This window comes from Sinocyclocheilus grahami, unplaced genomic scaffold, assembly GCF_001515645.1.
Source record: "Sinocyclocheilus grahami isolate Dianchi unplaced genomic scaffold, SAMN03320097.WGS_v1.1 scaffold221.1, whole genome shotgun sequence".
NCBI lineage: Eukaryota > Metazoa > Chordata > Actinopteri > Cypriniformes > Cyprinidae > Sinocyclocheilus > Sinocyclocheilus grahami.
In genome coordinates, this window is record NW_015505400.1 from 950082 (window position 1) to 968630 (window position 18549).

The following is an 18549-nucleotide window of genomic DNA, read 5'->3' on the forward strand; positions in this document are numbered from 1 at the left end:
TTTTCTCGTTAAAACGACATATTTTCTCGTTAAAACAACATATTTTCTCGTAAAAACGAGATGTCATAAAAACAATATAATTATCTCGTTAAAACGACATCTTTTCTCGTTAAAACGACATCTTTTCTCATAATAACGATGTTTTCTCGTTAAAACGACATCTTTTCTCGTAAAAATTAGATGTAATGTCGTAAAAACGATATAATTATCTTGTTAAAACGACATCTTTTCTCGTTAAAACAACATATTTTCTCGTTAAAACGACATCTTTTCTCATAATAACTAGATGTTTTCTCGTTAAAACGACATCTTTTCTCGTAAAAATGAGATGTAATGTCGTAAAAACGATATAATTATCTCGTTAAAACGACATCTTTTCTCGTTAAAACAACATATTTTCTCATTAAAACGACATCTTTTCTCATAATAACTAGATGTTTTCTCGTTAAAACGACATCTTTTCTCGTAAAAACAAGATGTTATGTCGTAAAAACTATATAATTATCTCGTTAAAACAACATCTTTTCTCATAATAACTAGATCTTTTCTCGTAAAAACTCGTAATAATGTCATATTATGTCATACAAACGAGATGTTTTCCGTCATTATAGATAGGCTATATGGTACATTATGTGAGCGAGCTAAGCGACTGCACGCGCTGCTCTCGCCACAGTCTGACATAAATGAGGATCTGCACGCTGCTGAAATGATTGAAATACACTGTTTTAAATGTATTTTAATGTAATGGTTTTAATTGTAGCGGCATGTTTATTAGGATTAATCTCCAATCTGTCTACAATATAATATAGTGCTATCCAATAACTGCACTCGTTATTACATAACTGAGTGGGGAAAAAATATGTGTGTGGCAGCAATGCGTCACCGTAATAACACAGTGCTTCCCGCAAAACTAATTAATTTGGTATTTAAAAATAATTAGGTAAATCTAGCTATTTCACAAATGTTCATTTAGTGCAAGCACTTCTATGAAATTTTAAACGAATAAATCTCCCATAATGCACTTCGCTCAGATGGCAGATGGAATGGCGCCTTTACTTGTGGAGGTGGAACTGTGATTCACAACCATAACATTCATTTCAAGACAGCCTGTGTGTATCTTGTTCTCACCGTGCTTATGAAATATTTGATTGATATTATTGGGAAGATCATAGCACGTGTATGATGGCTCCGTTCAGCTTGATGTCAGTCGGTGTGAATCTTCTGGTGAAGTCTTTGGGTCTGTTCTCGACTGCATCTGTTGTGAGGTGAGCATGCTTCAAGTTTAAGGTTATTGATGCATGCCTTGTTTATTAGTTAATATACCATATATAATGGATTATATTTAAATGCAGCTACAATAGAGACAGCTATATATTCATGTTTTCACATTTAAACAGCCATACATATTAGTTAATGTAACGCTGCACTAGCTCAATAGCTAAAGTTATAGTTAACTTTTTTGTAAAGTGTAAGAAGCGTTTTGTGCTGTTTTTACATAATAATCTACATCAGTGACAGTTTTTGTACAGTGACAGTACTTTGCAATTGTAGGTGTTCATGTGTAGCTCCAGTGTTAAAGAGGTTTAGCACCACAACCGGGGGTCCACCTAAGAGACCCCTGACAGCATACATGACATATGTGAAAGAGATGCATCCCACCATCAGCAGACAAAATCCAGGTATTTTGGAATATTTCTGGGTTACTACTGTATGCTACCTTGCATTTCTGATTTGTTTTGAAATAAGATAATGAACAATCTGTTTTGTTCAGGAGTCAAAAATGTGGATATTGTCCGAAAGTTAGCACAGCAGTGGAAAATGCTGGCTCCTGAACAGAAGCAGGTACATTCTTGCATCATATGTGTGTATTCATTTTTTTTTTACTGTACTTTGAGGAAATATTGTGCAAAATTTCAGCTTAAATGAAATGTGTTCATCTCCATTATTGTAAATTGTTATGTATATATATATATATATATAGTATATGCATATATATATGTGTGTGTGTGTGTGTGTGTGTGTGTGTAGATAGATAGATAGATATAGTGTCTTGCAAAAAGTTTTTTTTCCCACATTATATGTTGCTGTCTTGTTAACCTAATTTTTTTTACATCAATACTTACATACACCATATACCATAATGATAAAGCAAAAAAAAAAAAATTAGGTGATAACTTTGATTTGTGATAACTTTGCAAATTCATCAAAATGGAAATAAGTACATTGCGTAGTATTAACTAGTAATAATTAGTAATTATAACTAGTAGTAATTAGCTGAAGCATCTTTACAGCCTCACGTCTTTTTGGGGTATGATGCGACAAGCTTTGCACGTCTGAATTTGGCAATTAGCTGCCATTCTTCTCCTCACCTCTTCACCTCTCTAGCTCTGTCAGGTTGGATGGGGGGGCCTGCAGACACTTTCAGGTTTCTCCAGAAATGTTAGATTGGGTTCAAGCCCAGGCTCTGGCTGGGGCATTCACAGAGTTGCCCGTAAGCCGCTTTTGCTGTGTGCTTGGGGTCATTGTCCTGTTGGGAGGGGAACCTTCTGCCCAGTCCGTGGTTCTGAATGCTCTGGACTGGGTTTTCATTAAGGCTATCTCTATATTTTAGTGCATTGAGCTTTCCTTTTACTCTGACGAGTCCCTCAGTCCCTGCCACTGAAAAACACTCCCACAGTTTACTGTGGTACAGCTTACCGGTACTGTGTAGCTGATGAGCAGTGCCTGCTTTCCTCTATGCTTGGAACTGAGGTTCATCAGACCAGAGAATCTTGTTTCTCACAGTCTGAGAGCCCTTTAGGTGTTTTTTTGCAAATTCCAAGCGGGCTTTCATGTGTCTTCACTGAGTGTTGCCAAAATCACTCCCCCAGTTTACTGTGGTACAGCTTACCGGTACTGTGTAGCTGATGAGCAGTGCCTGCTTTCCTCTATGCTTGGAACTGAGGTTCATCAGACCAGAGAATCTTGTTTCTCACAGTCTGAGAGCCCTTTAGGTGTTTTTTTGCAAATTCCAAGCGGGCTTTCATGTGTCTTCACTGAGTGTTGCCACACTGCCATAAAACCCAGATCGGTGGAGTGTTGCAGTGATGTTTGTCCTTCTGTAACTTTCTCCCATCTCCATATATGATCATGGAGAATCAGCTTCTTGGTCACTCACCACTCTAACCAAGGCCCTTCTCCATCAATTGCTCAGTTTGGTCAGGAGGCCAGCTCTAGGAAGAGTATTGGTTGTTTCATTAAGGATAATGGAGGCCACATGCTTCTGTGAACCTTCAATGCAGCCGCATTTTTTTTTTCTGAACTCTTTCCCAGATCTGTGTCTTGACAAATCCTGTCTCTTAGCTCTACAAGCAGTTCTTTTGACCACAGGGCTGTTAGACCTTTTATTGAGGGGTGTGTGCCTTTCCAAATCATATCCATTGAATTGAATTTGCCACAGATGAACTCCACTTGAAGTGTAGTAACAGCTACAAGTGATATCGGAATGATCCTGAGTTAAATTTCCCAGAAAGTGTCCCAGAAATTGTCCCCATGTAATTTTTTTGCAAAATATTTTGCATTATTGTACAAAGTTGCAAATATGTTTATATATATATATATAGTTTTTTTTTTGCAAAGTTCACAAATCTTTTTTTGTGTGTGTATGGAGTGTAGACTGATGTGAAAAATCATTTTAAAGTAGTTTAGCATAAGGCAACAAAATAACAATGTGAAAAATGTAAAGTTAAGAGCCAGTATTTAACAGAATGGAATTGATTTATGGGGCATTTTTACCTAGGGCTGTATATATTTCATGGATATATTCAATTAAATTTGGTTATAAATCAGGTACAGAGAGTGTTCATTTTTGTTAAGGAAAAAATCTGTCTATTAATACTGTAAACTATATATATATATGCTATTTCATTTTAAATATAAGACTCAATATCAATAATATATCATTGGCCATTAAAAAAAAAATTCTTAGTCAGCCACTAATTTAAACTATATCTCATTTTGCATGTGTGTGTGTGTGTGTGTGTGTGTGTGTAGATAGATAGATAGATATAGTGTCTTGCAAAAAGTTTTTTTTCCCACATTATATGTTGCTGTCTTGTTAACCTAATTTTTTTTACATCAATACTTACATACACCATATACCATAATGATAAAGCAAAAAAAAAAAAATTAGGTGATAACTTTGATTTGTGATAACTTTGCAAATTCATCAAAATGGAAATAAGTACATTGCGTAGTATTAACTAGTAATAATTAGTAATTATAACTAGTAGTAATTAGCTGAAGCATCTTTACAGCCTCACGTCTTTTTGGGGTATGATGCGACAAGCTTTGCACGTCTGAATTTGGCAATTAGCTGCCATTCTTCTCCTCACCTCTTCACCTCTCTAGCTCTGTCAGGTTGGATGGGGGGGCCTGCAGACACTTTCAGGTTTCTCCAGAAATGTTAGATTGGGTTCAAGCCCAGGCTCTGGCTGGGGCATTCACAGAGTTGCCCGTAAGCCGCTTTTGCTGTGTGCTTGGGGTCATTGTCCTGTTGGGAGGGGAACCTTCTGCCCAGTCCGTGGTTCTGAATGCTCTGGACTGGGTTTTCATTAAGGCTATCTCTATATTTTAGTGCATTGAGCTTTCCTTTTACTCTGACGAGTCCCTCAGTCCCTGCCACTGAAAAACACTCCCACAGTTTACTGTGGTACAGCTTACCGGTACTGTGTAGCTGATGAGCAGTGCCTGCTTTCCTCTATGCTTGGAACTGAGGTTCATCAGACCAGAGAATCTTGTTTCTCACAGTCTGAGAGCCCTTTAGGTGTTTTTTTGCAAATTCCAAGCGGGCTTTCATGTGTCTTCACTGAGTGTTGCCACACTGCCATAAAACCCAGATCGGTGGAGTGTTGCAGTGATGTTTGTCCTTCTGTAACTTTCTCCCATCTCCATATATGATCATGGAGAATCAGCTTCTTGGTCACTCACCACTCTAACCAAGGCCCTTCTCCATCAATTGCTCAGTTTGGTCAGGAGGCCAGCTCTAGGAAGAGTATTGGTTGTTTCATTAAGGATAATGGAGGCCACATGCTTCTGTGAACCTTCAATGCAGCCGCATTTTTTTTTTCTGAACTCTTTCCCAGATCTGTGTCTTGACAAATCCTGTCTCTTAGCTCTACAAGCAGTTCTTTTGACCACAGGGCTGTTAGACCTTTTATTGAGGGGTGTGTGCCTTTCCAAATCATATCCATTGAATTGAATTTGCCACAGATGAACTCCACTTGAAGTGTAGTAACAGCTACAAGTGATATCGGAATGATCCTGAGTTAAATTTCCCAGAAAGTGTCCCAGAAATTGTCCCCATGTAATTTTTTTGCAAAATATTTTGCATTATTGTACAAAGTTGCAAATATGTTTATATATATATATATAGTTTTTTTTTTGCAAAGTTCACAAATCTTTTTTTGTGTGTGTATGGAGTGTAGACTGATGTGAAAAATCATTTTAAAGTAGTTTAGCATAAGGCAACAAAATAACAATGTGAAAAATGTAAAGTTAAGAGCCAGTATTTAACAGAATGGAATTGATTTATGGGGCATTTTTACCTAGGGCTGTATATATTTCATGGATATATTCAATTAAATTTGGTTATAAATCAGGTACAGAGAGTGTTCATTTTTGTTAAGGAAAAAATCTGTCTATTAATACTGTAAACTATATATATATATGCTATTTCATTTTAAATATAAGACTCAATATCAATAATATATCATTGGCCATTAAAAAAAAAATTCTTAGTCAGCCACTAATTTAAACTATATCTCATTTTGCAGCCATTTCAGGATGCATCTTTGACATCCAAGGAGCAATATAAGCTTGCGGTGGAGAAATACAAAGCCCAACTGACTCCTGCACAGACTGCTGCTCTTGCAATAGAAAAACAACAAAAAGTGGCCAAACGAAACGCAATTAGGAGAAAGAAGGTGAGTTTTGCCTTTCATCATGTAACTACTCTAATAACCCAATACGAATCTTTACACTGACAAAATATTATTTGATTCCCTTTTACACTATATTTATCCTTGGTTTGTTTTGCAAAACTTAGTTTTTGAGTTCTTTAGAAATTAAGTATTTTGATGAACTTTTTAGTAAAGGAATATGGTACTTCAATTGCAGGAACTGAACAGTCTTGGAAAGCCCAAACGCCCCAGGAGCGTCTTCAACATCTTCATGTCGGAGCACTTTGAGGAAGCAAAAGGAAATAATATACAGGTGAAAATGGACTTACATGCAGTATATACAGTTTATACAGTATGCAAAAATGTCTGCATCTAAAATATACAGTGGGGAAAATATTTATTTGATCCCCTGCTGATTTTGTAAGTTTGCCCACTTACAAAGAAATGAAGGGTCTGTAATTTTTATGGTAGGTTTATTTTAACGGATGGAGACAGGGTTTTTTTAACGGACCAAAAAATCCAGAAAAAACACATTTATATAAAGGTTAGAAATTGATTTGCATTTCAGTGAGTGAAATAAGTATTTGATCCCCTACCAACCAGCAAGAATTCTGGCTCCCACAGATTATGGTTATGTGCCCATGTGGAACACAGATTAGTCTTGTCACTTTAAGAAGTTACTCCTAATGTCAGCTCGTTAGGTGCATAAGACACCTGTCCACACAATCTGTATCTTCCATTCCAACCTCTCCCACCACAAGAGCAAGACCAAAGAGCTGTCAAAGGATGTCAGAAACAAGATTGTAGATCTGCACAAGGCTTGAATGGGCTATAAGACCATCAGCAAGAAGCTTGGTGAGAAGGAGACAACTGTTGGTGCGATTATTCGGAAATGGAAGAAATACAAAACAACCATCAATCGGCCTCGGCCTGGTGCTCCGTGCAAGATCTCGCCTCATGGGGTAAGGATGATCATGAGAAAGGTGAAGGATCAGCCCCGAACTACATGGGAGGAGCTTGTTAATGATCTTAAGGCAGTTGGGACCACAGTCACCAAGCAAAACATTGGTAACACACTACGCCGCAATGGACTGAAATCCTGCAGCGCCCGCAAGGTCCCACTGCTCAAGAAAGCACATATACAGGCCTGTTTAAAGTTTGCCAAAGAACATCAAAATGATTCAGAGAAGGCTTGGGAGAATGTGCTGTGGTCAGATGAGACCAAAATTGAGCTCTTTGGCATTAACTCGACTCGCCGTGTTTGGAGGGAGAGAAATGCTGACTATAGCTATGTTTCCATCCAAAGATGTGAATTTAACTTGTGCGCTAAACTGGAATATCGCATAAAACATTTGCGAATAAAGCACCGTTTCCATCCAACGAGTCAAAGAGAACAAATTCGTCACTTCCTGATAAACTGGCACTAAATATCTCTAAGAAAACTAGGAGAAGCCACTGAATATAATAATTTTCATATGTAATAAATTACTTGCGCTTCAGAGAGAGCAGACGTAACACAATAAATGCGGTCTTTGCTTTTAGAGGTGGATGCCTGCTGTTTGAGAACGCAGTCATGTAAGACAGTAATTATACAGAAATACTTTGATGACATGCCTTCCTCAGGCATTTCAGAACGACCAAAACAACATATAGATGCTGTGAACGAGATCGGTCTGCTGGTTAGCCAATTTATCCCGTCTCATATCCCGACTTTCAATGTGCATGGTGGAATTTATTTGGTAAATGTGTTTCCATCGTAGTTTATGCGCATCTTTTCTTATCGTATAAAAAGTTTATCCTACTCAAAAGTTTTTTATGCGCATTTTTTAAAATTTATGCGCATCTTGGCGTTTCCATCCAGTATTTTTTTTATGCGATAATCCAAAATGTGCATAAAAATAGGTGGATGGAAACATCGCAGTCATGTAAGACAGTAATTATACAGAAATACTTTGATGACATGCCTTCCTCAGGCATTTCAGAACGACCAAAACAACATATAGATGCTGTGAACGAGATCGGTCCACTGGTTAGCCAATTTATCCCGTCTCATATCCCGACTTTCAATGTGCATGGTGGAATTTATTTGGTAAATGTGTTTCCATCGTAGTTTACGCGCATCTTTTCTTATCGTATAAAAAGTTTATCCTACTCAAAAGTTTTTTATGCGCATTTTTTAAAATTTATGCGCATCTTGGCGTTTCCATCCAGTAGTTTTTTTTATGCGATAATCCAAAATGCGCATAAAAATAGGTGGATGGAAACATAGCTTATGATCAATTTATCCCGTCTCATATCCCGACTTTCAATGTGCATGGTGGAATTTATTTGGTAAATGTGTTTCCATCGTAGTTTACGCGCATCTTTTCTTATCGTATAAAAAGTTTATCCTACTCAAAAGTTTTTTATGCGCATTTTTTTAAATTTATGCGCATCTTGGCGTTTCCATCCAGTAGTTTGGAAGAAGCACATTAAGTTCACGGAGTGGCCTAGCCAGTCAAGCACGGAGGTGGAAACATTATGCTTTGGGGCTGTTTTTCTGCTAAGCGTACAGGACGACTTCGTCACATTGAGGGGCAAATGGACGGGGCCATGTACTGTAAAATCTTGAATGTGAACCTCCTTCCCTCAGCCAGAACACTGAAGATGGGTCATGGATGGGTCATGCGCATTTTTTTAAATTTATGCGCATCTTGGCGTTTCCATCCAGTAGTTTGGAAGAAGCACATTAAGTTCACGGAGTGGCCTAGCCAGTCTTCAGACCTCAATCCTATAGAAAATCTGTGGAGGGAGCTGAAACTTCGAGTTGCCAAAAAGATGTGTGCAAACCTGGTGACCAAATACAAAAAACGTCTTACTTCTGTGCTTGCCAACAAGGGTTTCTGCACCAAGTACTAAGTCATGTTTTGCTTGGAGATCAAATAATTATTTCACTCACTGAAATGCAAATCAATTTCTAACCTTTATATAATGTGTTTTTTAAAATCTTGGACGAGAACCTCCTTCCCTCAGCCAGAACACTGAAGATGGGTCATGGATGGGTCTTGAAGCATGACAATGACCCAAAACATACCGCCAAGACAACAAAGGAGTGGCTCAAGAAGAAGAAGCACATTAAGTTCACGGAGTGGCCTAGCCAGTCTTCAGACCTCAATCCTATAGAAAATCTGTGGCGGGAGCTGAAACTTCGAGTTGCCAAAAAGATGTGTGCAAACCTGGTGACCAAATACAAAAAAACGTCTTACTTCTGTGCTTGCCAACAAGGGTTTCTGCACCAAGTACTAAGTCATGTTTTGCTTGGAGATCAAATACTTATTTCACTCACTGAAATGCAAATCAATTTCTAACCTTTATATAATGTGTTTTTTCTGGATTTTTTGGTTGGTATTCTGTCTCTATTCATTAAACTAAACCCACCATAAAAAATTACAGACCCTTAATTTCTTTGCAAGTGGGCAAACTTACAAAATCAGCAGGGGATCAAATATTTTCCCCACTGTAGCTCTAATATAGTTTAAAAGAAAATAAGTATCTTATCCTCATCAAGGCTGCATTTAATTGATAAAATATTACGAAAATAAAAATGATTGCTGAATAAAACTCTTAATTTCTTAAAAAAAAAAAAATCTTACTGACCCTAAAACTTTAAACTGTAGTGTATTTTGTATAAATAATTTCAATTATTTATTTTTGCATCTGGTGTATTCATATATTTGAAGTTCTCAGTTTAACCAAAGATATTACATACCATTAAAACCGAAAAATATTTTCATAATATGCATTTTAGGTATTTCATACAATGTCTATTGTTTGCAACAAGTGTGTTGAATGTCATTTTTTTTCCTTCCAGACAAAGATGAAGTCGCTGAGAGACGACTGGGAGCGTTTCAGTGCAACACAGAAACAAGTGAGTTTTGCCTTGAGCATCAGTAGCTCAAACTATGGCTCTGTTCCATCATCCAGTGAGTTGCCTGCAGTCTTCTAAGGCACCTCATATACTAGCTAGTTTAAAAACACTACTTGAATCATATAAATAGCACTCACAATTAGGGGTTAAACTAGTGACGACATCGATATTACCAATTACACCTCACATTTGACAAGAAAATGTTCGTTAGCCATGCTCAGGATTGCATCACAGGACTTAACGTTAGGGCTTTACAGCTTTCCCTTTCTTTGAACGAAACAAATGCTTGAAAATAGTGGTTAAAATTGTTCATTTTTAATTTGGTTTAAAAACAGTTCTTTAATTATATGCTACCATTCAAACGTTCTGTACAATTCTTTTTTTCTTTGGAAAGAAATGAATGCGACTCCAGTCCATCAATTAACATCTTGTGAAGTAAAAAGCTGTGTTTGTAAGAAACAAATCCATCATTAAGTTGTTTTAACTTTAAATACCAGTCAATAATCCATAATAACGGTTTGAAGTTAAAATACTCGATGGATTTATTACAAATTATTTCACTTCACAAGATGTTAATTGATGGACTGGAGTCATGTGGATTATTGTGGTGTTTTTATCAGCTGTTTGGACTCTCATTCTGACGGCACCCATTCACTGCAGAGGATCCATTGATGAGCAAGTGATGTAATGTTAAATTTCTCCAAATCTGTTCTGATGAAGAAACAAACTCATCTAAAGCTTGGATGGCCTGAGGGTGAGTACATTTTCAACCAATTGTAATTTTTGGGGGAACTATTGCTTTAATAAATTAAACAGATCCAGTCGACTTCAACATTAGCTGTGCAAAAATATAAACACCTGAATGCTACCATAAAGCCCAAACCCTACTTTCTCCCATGAAACACAAAATACATTTTATACACTGATCAATGGCTTCAAAATCAACAACATTTATTAGAAAAGTGGTCTATATGACTTCTGTGTTAAATAGTTGTATGACAAATTTTATGATTACTTTAATGGTGCTTTATGGTTAATAGTACTTTAATGGTATTAATGGCATTTTGGAGATTGACAGGCCCAGCTGTCACAATTTTACTATATGTAAAAGTTGAAAAAAGGAAGAAAAAAAAATCATATTTTTAAAAAATAGCTGTCAAAAAATGTATGTTATAAACATGCAGAAACTAGATGAAAGCTGAATACAGAAGAATAACACTATTTACATATTCTCGCATATTACATTGTTTCCACAATTAAAAAAATAATAATAATATAACCTGGTCATACAGATATGATTTTATTCTGATGTGTTTTCACAACTGATACTGTTATTTTTAATTTTGCTACATTGCATTAAAATTGACAACGTGTTAACTCACCTGTAGGAAAGAGAAGGCCGCTCCCTCTGAGACATCTAATGTAACATTTCCCATGACCAGTTGGACTTTACCAGACTTTCTGATTTGCAGTTTTCCAATCAGGCCCTCTGAGAAGTCAGACAGCATCGGTACAGCGGCTTTATCAGGCTGATCCTGAAGAATGATATAAAAACAGCATTAAAATCGTTAAGAGGACACTGAAGATGATATTATAAGTTTACAAATGAATGTGGTTTGCCTTCAAATGCTCATTTAATGAGGAATTTAACTCATAAATCAACATTCCGGTGCGAACATACATTAATAAAAAACGTTTCATAAAAAACAGTGGTTACATTTTATTTTAAGGTGTCCTTGTTACAGTGTAATTATACATTTAAGTACTGAGTAATATTAATTAAAGCTGCAGTCTGTAACTTTTTTGGGTTAAAAATGATCCGAAATCAATATTTGAGCAAGTACATAACCAGCCAGTGTTCAAAACTATCGCCTTACTTTAGCCTGTTTCACAACGGTTATCTTATAATAATGTTTTCTAATTTGAGTGGTACGGGTAGGTTTTCGCGGGAAATTCGAGAATGGCACTGCGTCATTACGTCACGTCTGTAAACATAAAGAAGTTGTCCCGGCTACTAGGCTATCACATGTGAGGATCCTGCAGGTGGGGGATCGTTTATAGCCTTTTCTCACAGTAGCTAGAATAATTAAATGTATCAATTTGATGGCGGATTGTAATCCAGAAAGGATTGTGTGTTTATGAAACACATGTGAATGAAATGAAATTATATTCCAGTTTTAAATGTGCTTCCGATTACAGAAGATTACAAGATTTATTTTAAAGACAACCAGTTCGAAGGGAGCATAATTTGCTTTTTGGGTTAAAAGAATTTCTTAATATGAAATTCGAGTGGTATGACAATTAAAGATTAGACTAGACTGTACAGAAATTGAAATCTACTGGTTTATACACACTCACGTAATGCTGATGTTGTTAACATTAACAATTTGAGAATAAAATATAACAATAATAATAATTTTGCACGGTTTGTTGTGAAATAAGATCATTTAGATTAAATCACCATTGGTAACGTGATTTATTGTAATGCTTTTTTCCTCAGTTGGTCAGAACAAACGTGGCAGACTTGTTACTTACTTGTTCAGATGGCAATATACAGTGAAAATTCTTATTTGGGTCATATATTCCAAGACGTAGGCTAGAATCTGTGATTGCGAAGTACAGTAAATATCCACACCGGTGCGGTGACTGACTGCCACACGTACTCTTCAGAACATTAGATTCATCCGCGCTGGAGCCGTGCCGACTCACAACCCACGCAAGGAAGATAATTCCGCAAACAGCTGCAATTGCAGGTTTTCAAACAGAGATGGCGACAAAGAGGCAAAATTTACGGACTGCAGTTTATGGTTAGGGTTAGGATTAGGCTTAGGGTTACTTGCTTGTAATTATGCATAATTAATTGTTATTACAATAGTAAGTACATGTAACATGTGTAACAAAGACACCTTAAAATAAAGTGTTACCAACAGTCAAAAAATTTTTTTTTGGAAAATTATAATGAAAAGTTAAACTTTCACTCTTTGGGTAAAAAGTATCACAATACAGTAAACATATGATATTACCCCTTATTAAAGCACAGTGTGAAATCTTACAAGAGCTTTAATTTGGGATGCGCGCTTGTCTTCAGTCTTGCCATCCTTTCTGGTTTTCTCTGGGCTCGAGGTTTTAGGTTGACCAGGTATGGTATCAGGAAGTTGAATAAACAGTAGTTCTTCCTTATCTGAAACAGTCAGCTGTTGAAACAGTTCTCCAAGCGTTGGCTGCTGCGGGCATGCAGGCGTGCCCCTCCCTGGCACAGGGTATGTCTGCTCAGCTCTGGCTGATTTCAGTGCTTTATCAGACGCCGTCTCTTCTTTAACTGCAAAAATATCTTGGATTTAGTTCTTTGTTTACTGTAAACGGAACAAAAACTAGCATCAAAACAAGCCACATAACATTATTGTTAGCATAAACGGTAACTTACATGAACTAGCTGCATCTGTTGATAGAAAGTTGCATGATTGATAGAATGGAAGTCTGATTGGTCTTTGCTTGGGATCATTTTTTAATCCAGGATCATCCAAAAACTGCTCAATTAAACCAGAAAAAATATTAAAATGCTACTGATTATTAACCTTCAAGACTCCATGAAATATGTCAAATGATAAAGGCTCATTGGGGCTTACATCATCTCGTTGGAGTTTTTGTAAAATTTCATCATCATCATCATCCTCAGTATTTTTCTTTTCCTTTTTAATGCATTTTGTGACAAGTGTAGGATCACAGTCACTCAGGGTAGAGCCGCTCCAGTTACCTGCAAGAGCAAAAACATGCACACAAAAGTGACTTGATGAAATTTGATTTGATATTTAATATTCATTGTACTGCCATGAGTTAGCAGTGCCAATTTATTTATTTCTATAGCACTTTTCACAATGCACATATCTTCATGCCTTATAGTCGCATTTTGCCGATCAGATTGATGAGCAGTAATGTAGTTTACATTTGATATAAACATCAAGCAGTTGAGATTTGCTTTAATTTATATATTGTTATGCGAGTATACTGTTTGCAAATAAAGTTGGATATACTAATATATCCAACTTCATATATAGAGTTGTGTGATAAAAAAAAAAAAGCTTACATTTTGTGACAATATAAACAACGAAGCAGTTGCGATTTGCTAAATATTACAATATTGCTGCTTTACGAGAGTGTATTGTATGTAGCTAGGCAAAAATGTATATGCTGACAGTAGCTATTTTGAAAGATGAAGCTCGCGATTATGGTAAAGGGCGTTACATTTGCGACGAGCGCTTACGGTGTTCGGCCAATCACAATGCACTGGGTCAGCTGGCCAATCAGAGCAGACTGCGCTTGTCAGAAGGAGGGACTTTGTAGAAAATGAAGCGTTTGAGAGAGGCGGGGCATAGAGGACCTACAATAATGTACAGTATTTGAAAAATAATGTGTTTTTTGAACATTAAAGCATGTCAACATATTCTGTTACACCAAATACACAAAATAATGATCTTAAAAAAAAAAGCATCATATGACCCCTTTAAAACAATGTGTATTGTGAATATAACACTGACTTTATTCATATTTTTGTGTTTTAAACAAAGCATTTGATATTGAACCGTTGACATTAGAAGGTGAAACCTTTTTATAGCCACCCAGAGTCAGATCTCTGGAGCGCAGAGAAGTCAGTCTGCCTGGTGGAGGTGGATTCAGTGATATTCGGCCTGGCAGTCCTCGACCCAGAGCATATGATGGTCTGAAAGTGGCAGAAACACTCGCTTCTGCATCTCCATCTCCATCTCCATCTCCGTGTTCAGACATCCTGCTAAAACCCAGACACACTTACTGAAACCCACAACCCTAGTGAGATGCCTTCATAGACATTTGTTGTGGGCGTCAAACGTGATTTCTCAGAGTGATACAATGGTAAAAAGAGCCTCGGAGAGTTATGGGTGGTATATAAAACAAACGTTCATTCAAACACAAGAGATTGCAATTCAAGAAGCGCGCGCCTCCATTTTGTTAGCAACCTAAGCTATCAAAACAAAGCCTTTAATACCAGTTTATGCCATTTGCACCAGCGGATTTGGAAATGCGTGGAATGATGACGGAAATACCGCTGTACTGAATACATACAAGTGAAATTAAAGACCGTACGTACTTGAAATTGGTGTGAACACCTTAAATCATATCTGTTAAATTCGTCCAGCCGACAGCTACATCCTCCTTGCAGAAGCATCGTGGGTCACGTGATCCGGATTTACCAAAGAATCACAAGTCACAGAAGAAATTATATGATATTATATTATTCTGTAATGTTGTTATTTTATCACATTAATGAATAATATATTTTAATGCATATTGTAAAATATGTTATTAGTCTATATTTATCTCATATGGTCTTATATTGTCATAATTGTCTTACTATTAAACTGTAAACTATTTTATTACTACTATATTACTTATTGTGTTACAGTATTTATATTATATTGCATTGTTTTATACACTGTTATTTTATCACATTAATAAACAATTAATACTTTATATAATAATAATTTATAGCATTTTTATTGTAAAAATATAAATATATTTATTTGTATACATTGTAGTCTTATATGGCATCATAATTGTCGTAATATTAAACTGTATGTGTGTTGGAGCAAAACTCTGCAGGGCTCCGGCCCCCCAGGAATAGAGTTTGACACCTCTGTTCTAAGGTGTGCAATTCTTTTCAGGGAAACCCATGGCAAACACACACACACACACACACACACACCCACACACGGAAACATACACGCGCACAGAAACGCAATCAGTAAAATAGTTGAGCATAACTTAAAAGCTTCGTGACATTTCTCACTAATAACGGCGCTGTTCTTGATGATGATGAACTTGCTTTCGCTATTAGTTGAGACGCTGCTGCTGAACACTACGGTGACCGAGAAGTGCAAAACAAATCATAATGCAACTGGTGTTATGAATAAATCTATCTATCTATACATATTTTGTTAAACATAGCATGCAGTAATAAAGTAAACATTTGTAAACACACTGGCTGTGTCTCTAAACTCTAAACGTGAGCTGCTTACTAGACCGCATTTTGCGGAATCATATTCGGCTCAGCTGACTCCTATCGGGCCAAAAATGTTGTCTAGTAGCAGCTCACTAAGTTTTGTGACAGACCCCTTCCATCCACCCTTGCTCTGGCTCATATTGAACAAAGGGCGGCGCTCTGCTTTTGCCTGCCCTCACTTTATACTCCTCCGGTCAATGTAAGTCACACAGAGCCCGCGGCCGCGATGAATGGAGCTCACTCTCCGCGGGAATGATCTGATCTGAAGGCTGCGGAGAGTCAGCGGTGCTCTATGAAAGTCATGGCCGCTCAGTGTGAACCCTTAAGCGGATACTTACAGCAGTCTGATCCGGGCTCCAACAGCGAGCGCAGCGCCGATTCCCCTCTGCCCGTGTCTGAGGATGACTCCAGCGGACCCACTGCACCTCCGGACCCCGAGTGGACCGAGGAGAGGTTCCGAGTGGACCGGAAAAAACTGGAGATCATGTTATTAGGTAAAACTGTTGTTTCAATGACAACAATTGTCAATTTTTAGAGAGTTTAAAGAGTTATAAACCAACACTCTGCAAGTAAAACTACTTACTTACTTACTACTCAAAATGCACAATTGCTGTTAAGAATTGTTTTGCTTAACTGAACAATTTATCTTTTTTTTTTCATAAATTTATGCCATTTATGTTTCTCTTCTCCTTTGTTCAATAGTGTGAACCCTTAAGCGGATACTTACAGCAGTCTGATCCGGGCTCCAACAGCGAGCGCAGCGCCGATTCCCCTCTGCCCGTGTCTGAGGATGACTCCAGCGGACCCACTGCACCTCCGGACCCCGAGTGGACCGAGGAGAGGTTCCGAGTGGACCGGAAAAAACTGGAGATCATGTTATTAGGTAAAACTGTTGTTTCAATGACAACAATTGTCAATTTTTAGAGAGTTTAAAGAGTTATAAACCAACACTCTGCAAGTAAAACTACTTACTTACTTACTACTCAAAATGCACAATTGCTGTTAAGAATTGTTTTGCTTAACTGAACAATTTATCTTTTTTTTTTTCATAAATTTATGCCATTTATGTTTCTCTTCTCCTTTGTTCAACTCTTGTGTATAATTATTGCTTCCATGCCCATTTTGTTTTCAGAAACATAAGTTTAAATAAATAGTATAATGAAAATCTTAGAAAAAATAATCTAGCTAAGAAATCATTCCAGACTAAGAAAAACCAGTAGTTTTTTCAAATTGTTTGTAGTAGCTATAGTTTGAAATTAGACATAACTATATGTCATTTATACATATTTTAAGGACTGATCTATGTGTTTTTTTCTTATGATATTCTGATATTTAGGTGTTTAGTGTAAAATCCCAATTTTTTTCGATGTAAGAAAGAGGACTGTAGGCTACTGTAGCCTATATTCTTTCACAGGACATGAACTGTGTGTGCAGTGAACAACTCAACCAATAGGGGGCAGTGTTAACGCTTTTCTGCTTCTGACATTGGTTTTGAATGTTGTGTTTTTCTCAATTTTAAAGGGGTCATATGATGCGATTTCAAGTTTTCCTTTCTCTTTGGAGTGTTACAAGCTGTTTGTGAATAGATAAGATCCCTGAAGTTGCAAAGACTAAAGTCTCAAAACCAAAGAGATATTCTTTATCAAAGTTAAGACTCTGCCACGCCCCCACATATCTACCTCACTATGTGGAAATATTTGCATAATGTGCCCAAATGTGCACGCAAAGAAAGAAGGCGTGGTTTCAGTAACCGCAGTTAGTGTTGAAGCAGCATGTCAGGGAGACGCTGTGTGTTTCAGTGCGAAAGCAAAAGCACTTTATTTGGCCTTCCGAAAGTAGATGCATTTAGGAATCTTTAAGATCACTTACAACAGAACAGCAAATTGTCACGTTTTTGTCTTACAATTCTGATTGCATGTGGCTTTTACTAACTAGAGCACAGAAATGTTGTATTGGTTTAAGTAGAGACACTTATATCATTTATAAATGCCACTTTTTCCTTTAATCTATAGTTGTTTTGTTTTTCAATTAGTGGATTTATCAAGCAGTTGATAGAAATCGACAGGGGCTTCTCATTCCCCGGCTCTGTATGGATGGTAAACTCTTTGAAGCTCTCTGCTGTAATACTTCGTCCATGTCGGGTCATGCTTTCCATGTTGTTTCATGTTTCTGAATGAGTTCAGAAAGGGACATCATCATCATCCTACACTCGCAAAGTCTCGTAAGTTCAGTTAACCGCAGCAATCCTTCCTGCTGAGGTCATTCAGCATCTCCTCACAGGGTTTTAGAGTGTATTTGATCAACCTGCTTGCTGAAGGAATGCTATTAGGATTGGGATTTTCCTAGAAGATGCACAGAGAATTGGTATTTTCCTAGAAGATGCACAGAGAAGCTTGTGTATATTATGAGATTTATTTGCCAAACCAAATGATAGGAATTCAGCATTACTCAATTCGATTTAAAGGGGTCATATGATGCTTTTTTAAAGATCATTATTTTGTGTATTTGGTGTAACAGAATATGTTGACATGCTTTAATGTTAAATAAACACATTATTTTTCAAATACTGTACATTATTGTAGGTCCTCTATGCCCCGCCTCTCTCAAACGCTTCATTTTCTACAAAGTCCCTCCTTCCGACAAGCGCAGTCTGCTCTGATTGGCCAGCT

General features: G+C 37.0%; 2 protein-coding genes across 2 annotated transcripts in view; one reads left to right on the forward strand and one right to left on the reverse strand.

Annotated features, from left to right (window-relative positions):
* Positions 1–11209: 11209 nt before the first annotated feature.
* On the reverse strand, positions 11210–15053 carry LOC107596590 (DNA-directed RNA polymerase III subunit RPC4). The gene is made up of 6 exons (XM_016287346.1): positions 14969–15053; positions 14408–14629; positions 13473–13644; positions 13271–13373; positions 12900–13165; positions 11210–11381 (listed from the first exon to the last, which is right to left on the reverse strand). The coding sequence occupies exons 2-6, from the start codon at positions 14626–14628 to the stop codon at positions 11220–11222; spliced, it is 924 nt and encodes a 307-aa protein (XP_016142832.1). The 5' UTR covers position 14629; positions 14969–15053; the 3' UTR covers positions 11210–11219.
* Positions 15054–16181: 1128 nt separating this feature from the next.
* LOC107596591 (protein bicaudal C homolog 1-like) overlaps positions 16182–18549 on the forward strand; it is an 85329-nt gene continuing 82961 nt past the window's right edge. Inside the window, exons 1-2 of the mRNA XM_016287348.1 lie at positions 16182–16382; positions 16583–16763. Of these exons, the coding sequence (XP_016142834.1) occupies positions 16182–16382; positions 16583–16763 (382 nt within the window). The remainder of the gene's footprint in view (positions 16383–16582; positions 16764–18549) is intronic.

Excerpts from the sequence above, each read along its gene's own strand:
- LOC107596590 (XM_016287346.1), bottom strand. The coding sequence starts at position 14,628 with ATGTCTGAACACGGAGATGGAGATGGAGATGGAGATGCAGAAGCGAGT. Across the intron at positions 13,645-14,407 it reads GGTTCAATATCAAATGCTTT|AATTTCATCAAGTCACTTTT; the intron begins GTTTAAAACACA and ends AATATCAAATCA. Across the intron at positions 13,166-13,270 it reads AACAGATGCAGCTAGTTCAT|TTAAAGAAGAGACGGCGTCT; the intron begins GTAAGTTACCGT and ends ATATTTTTGCAG.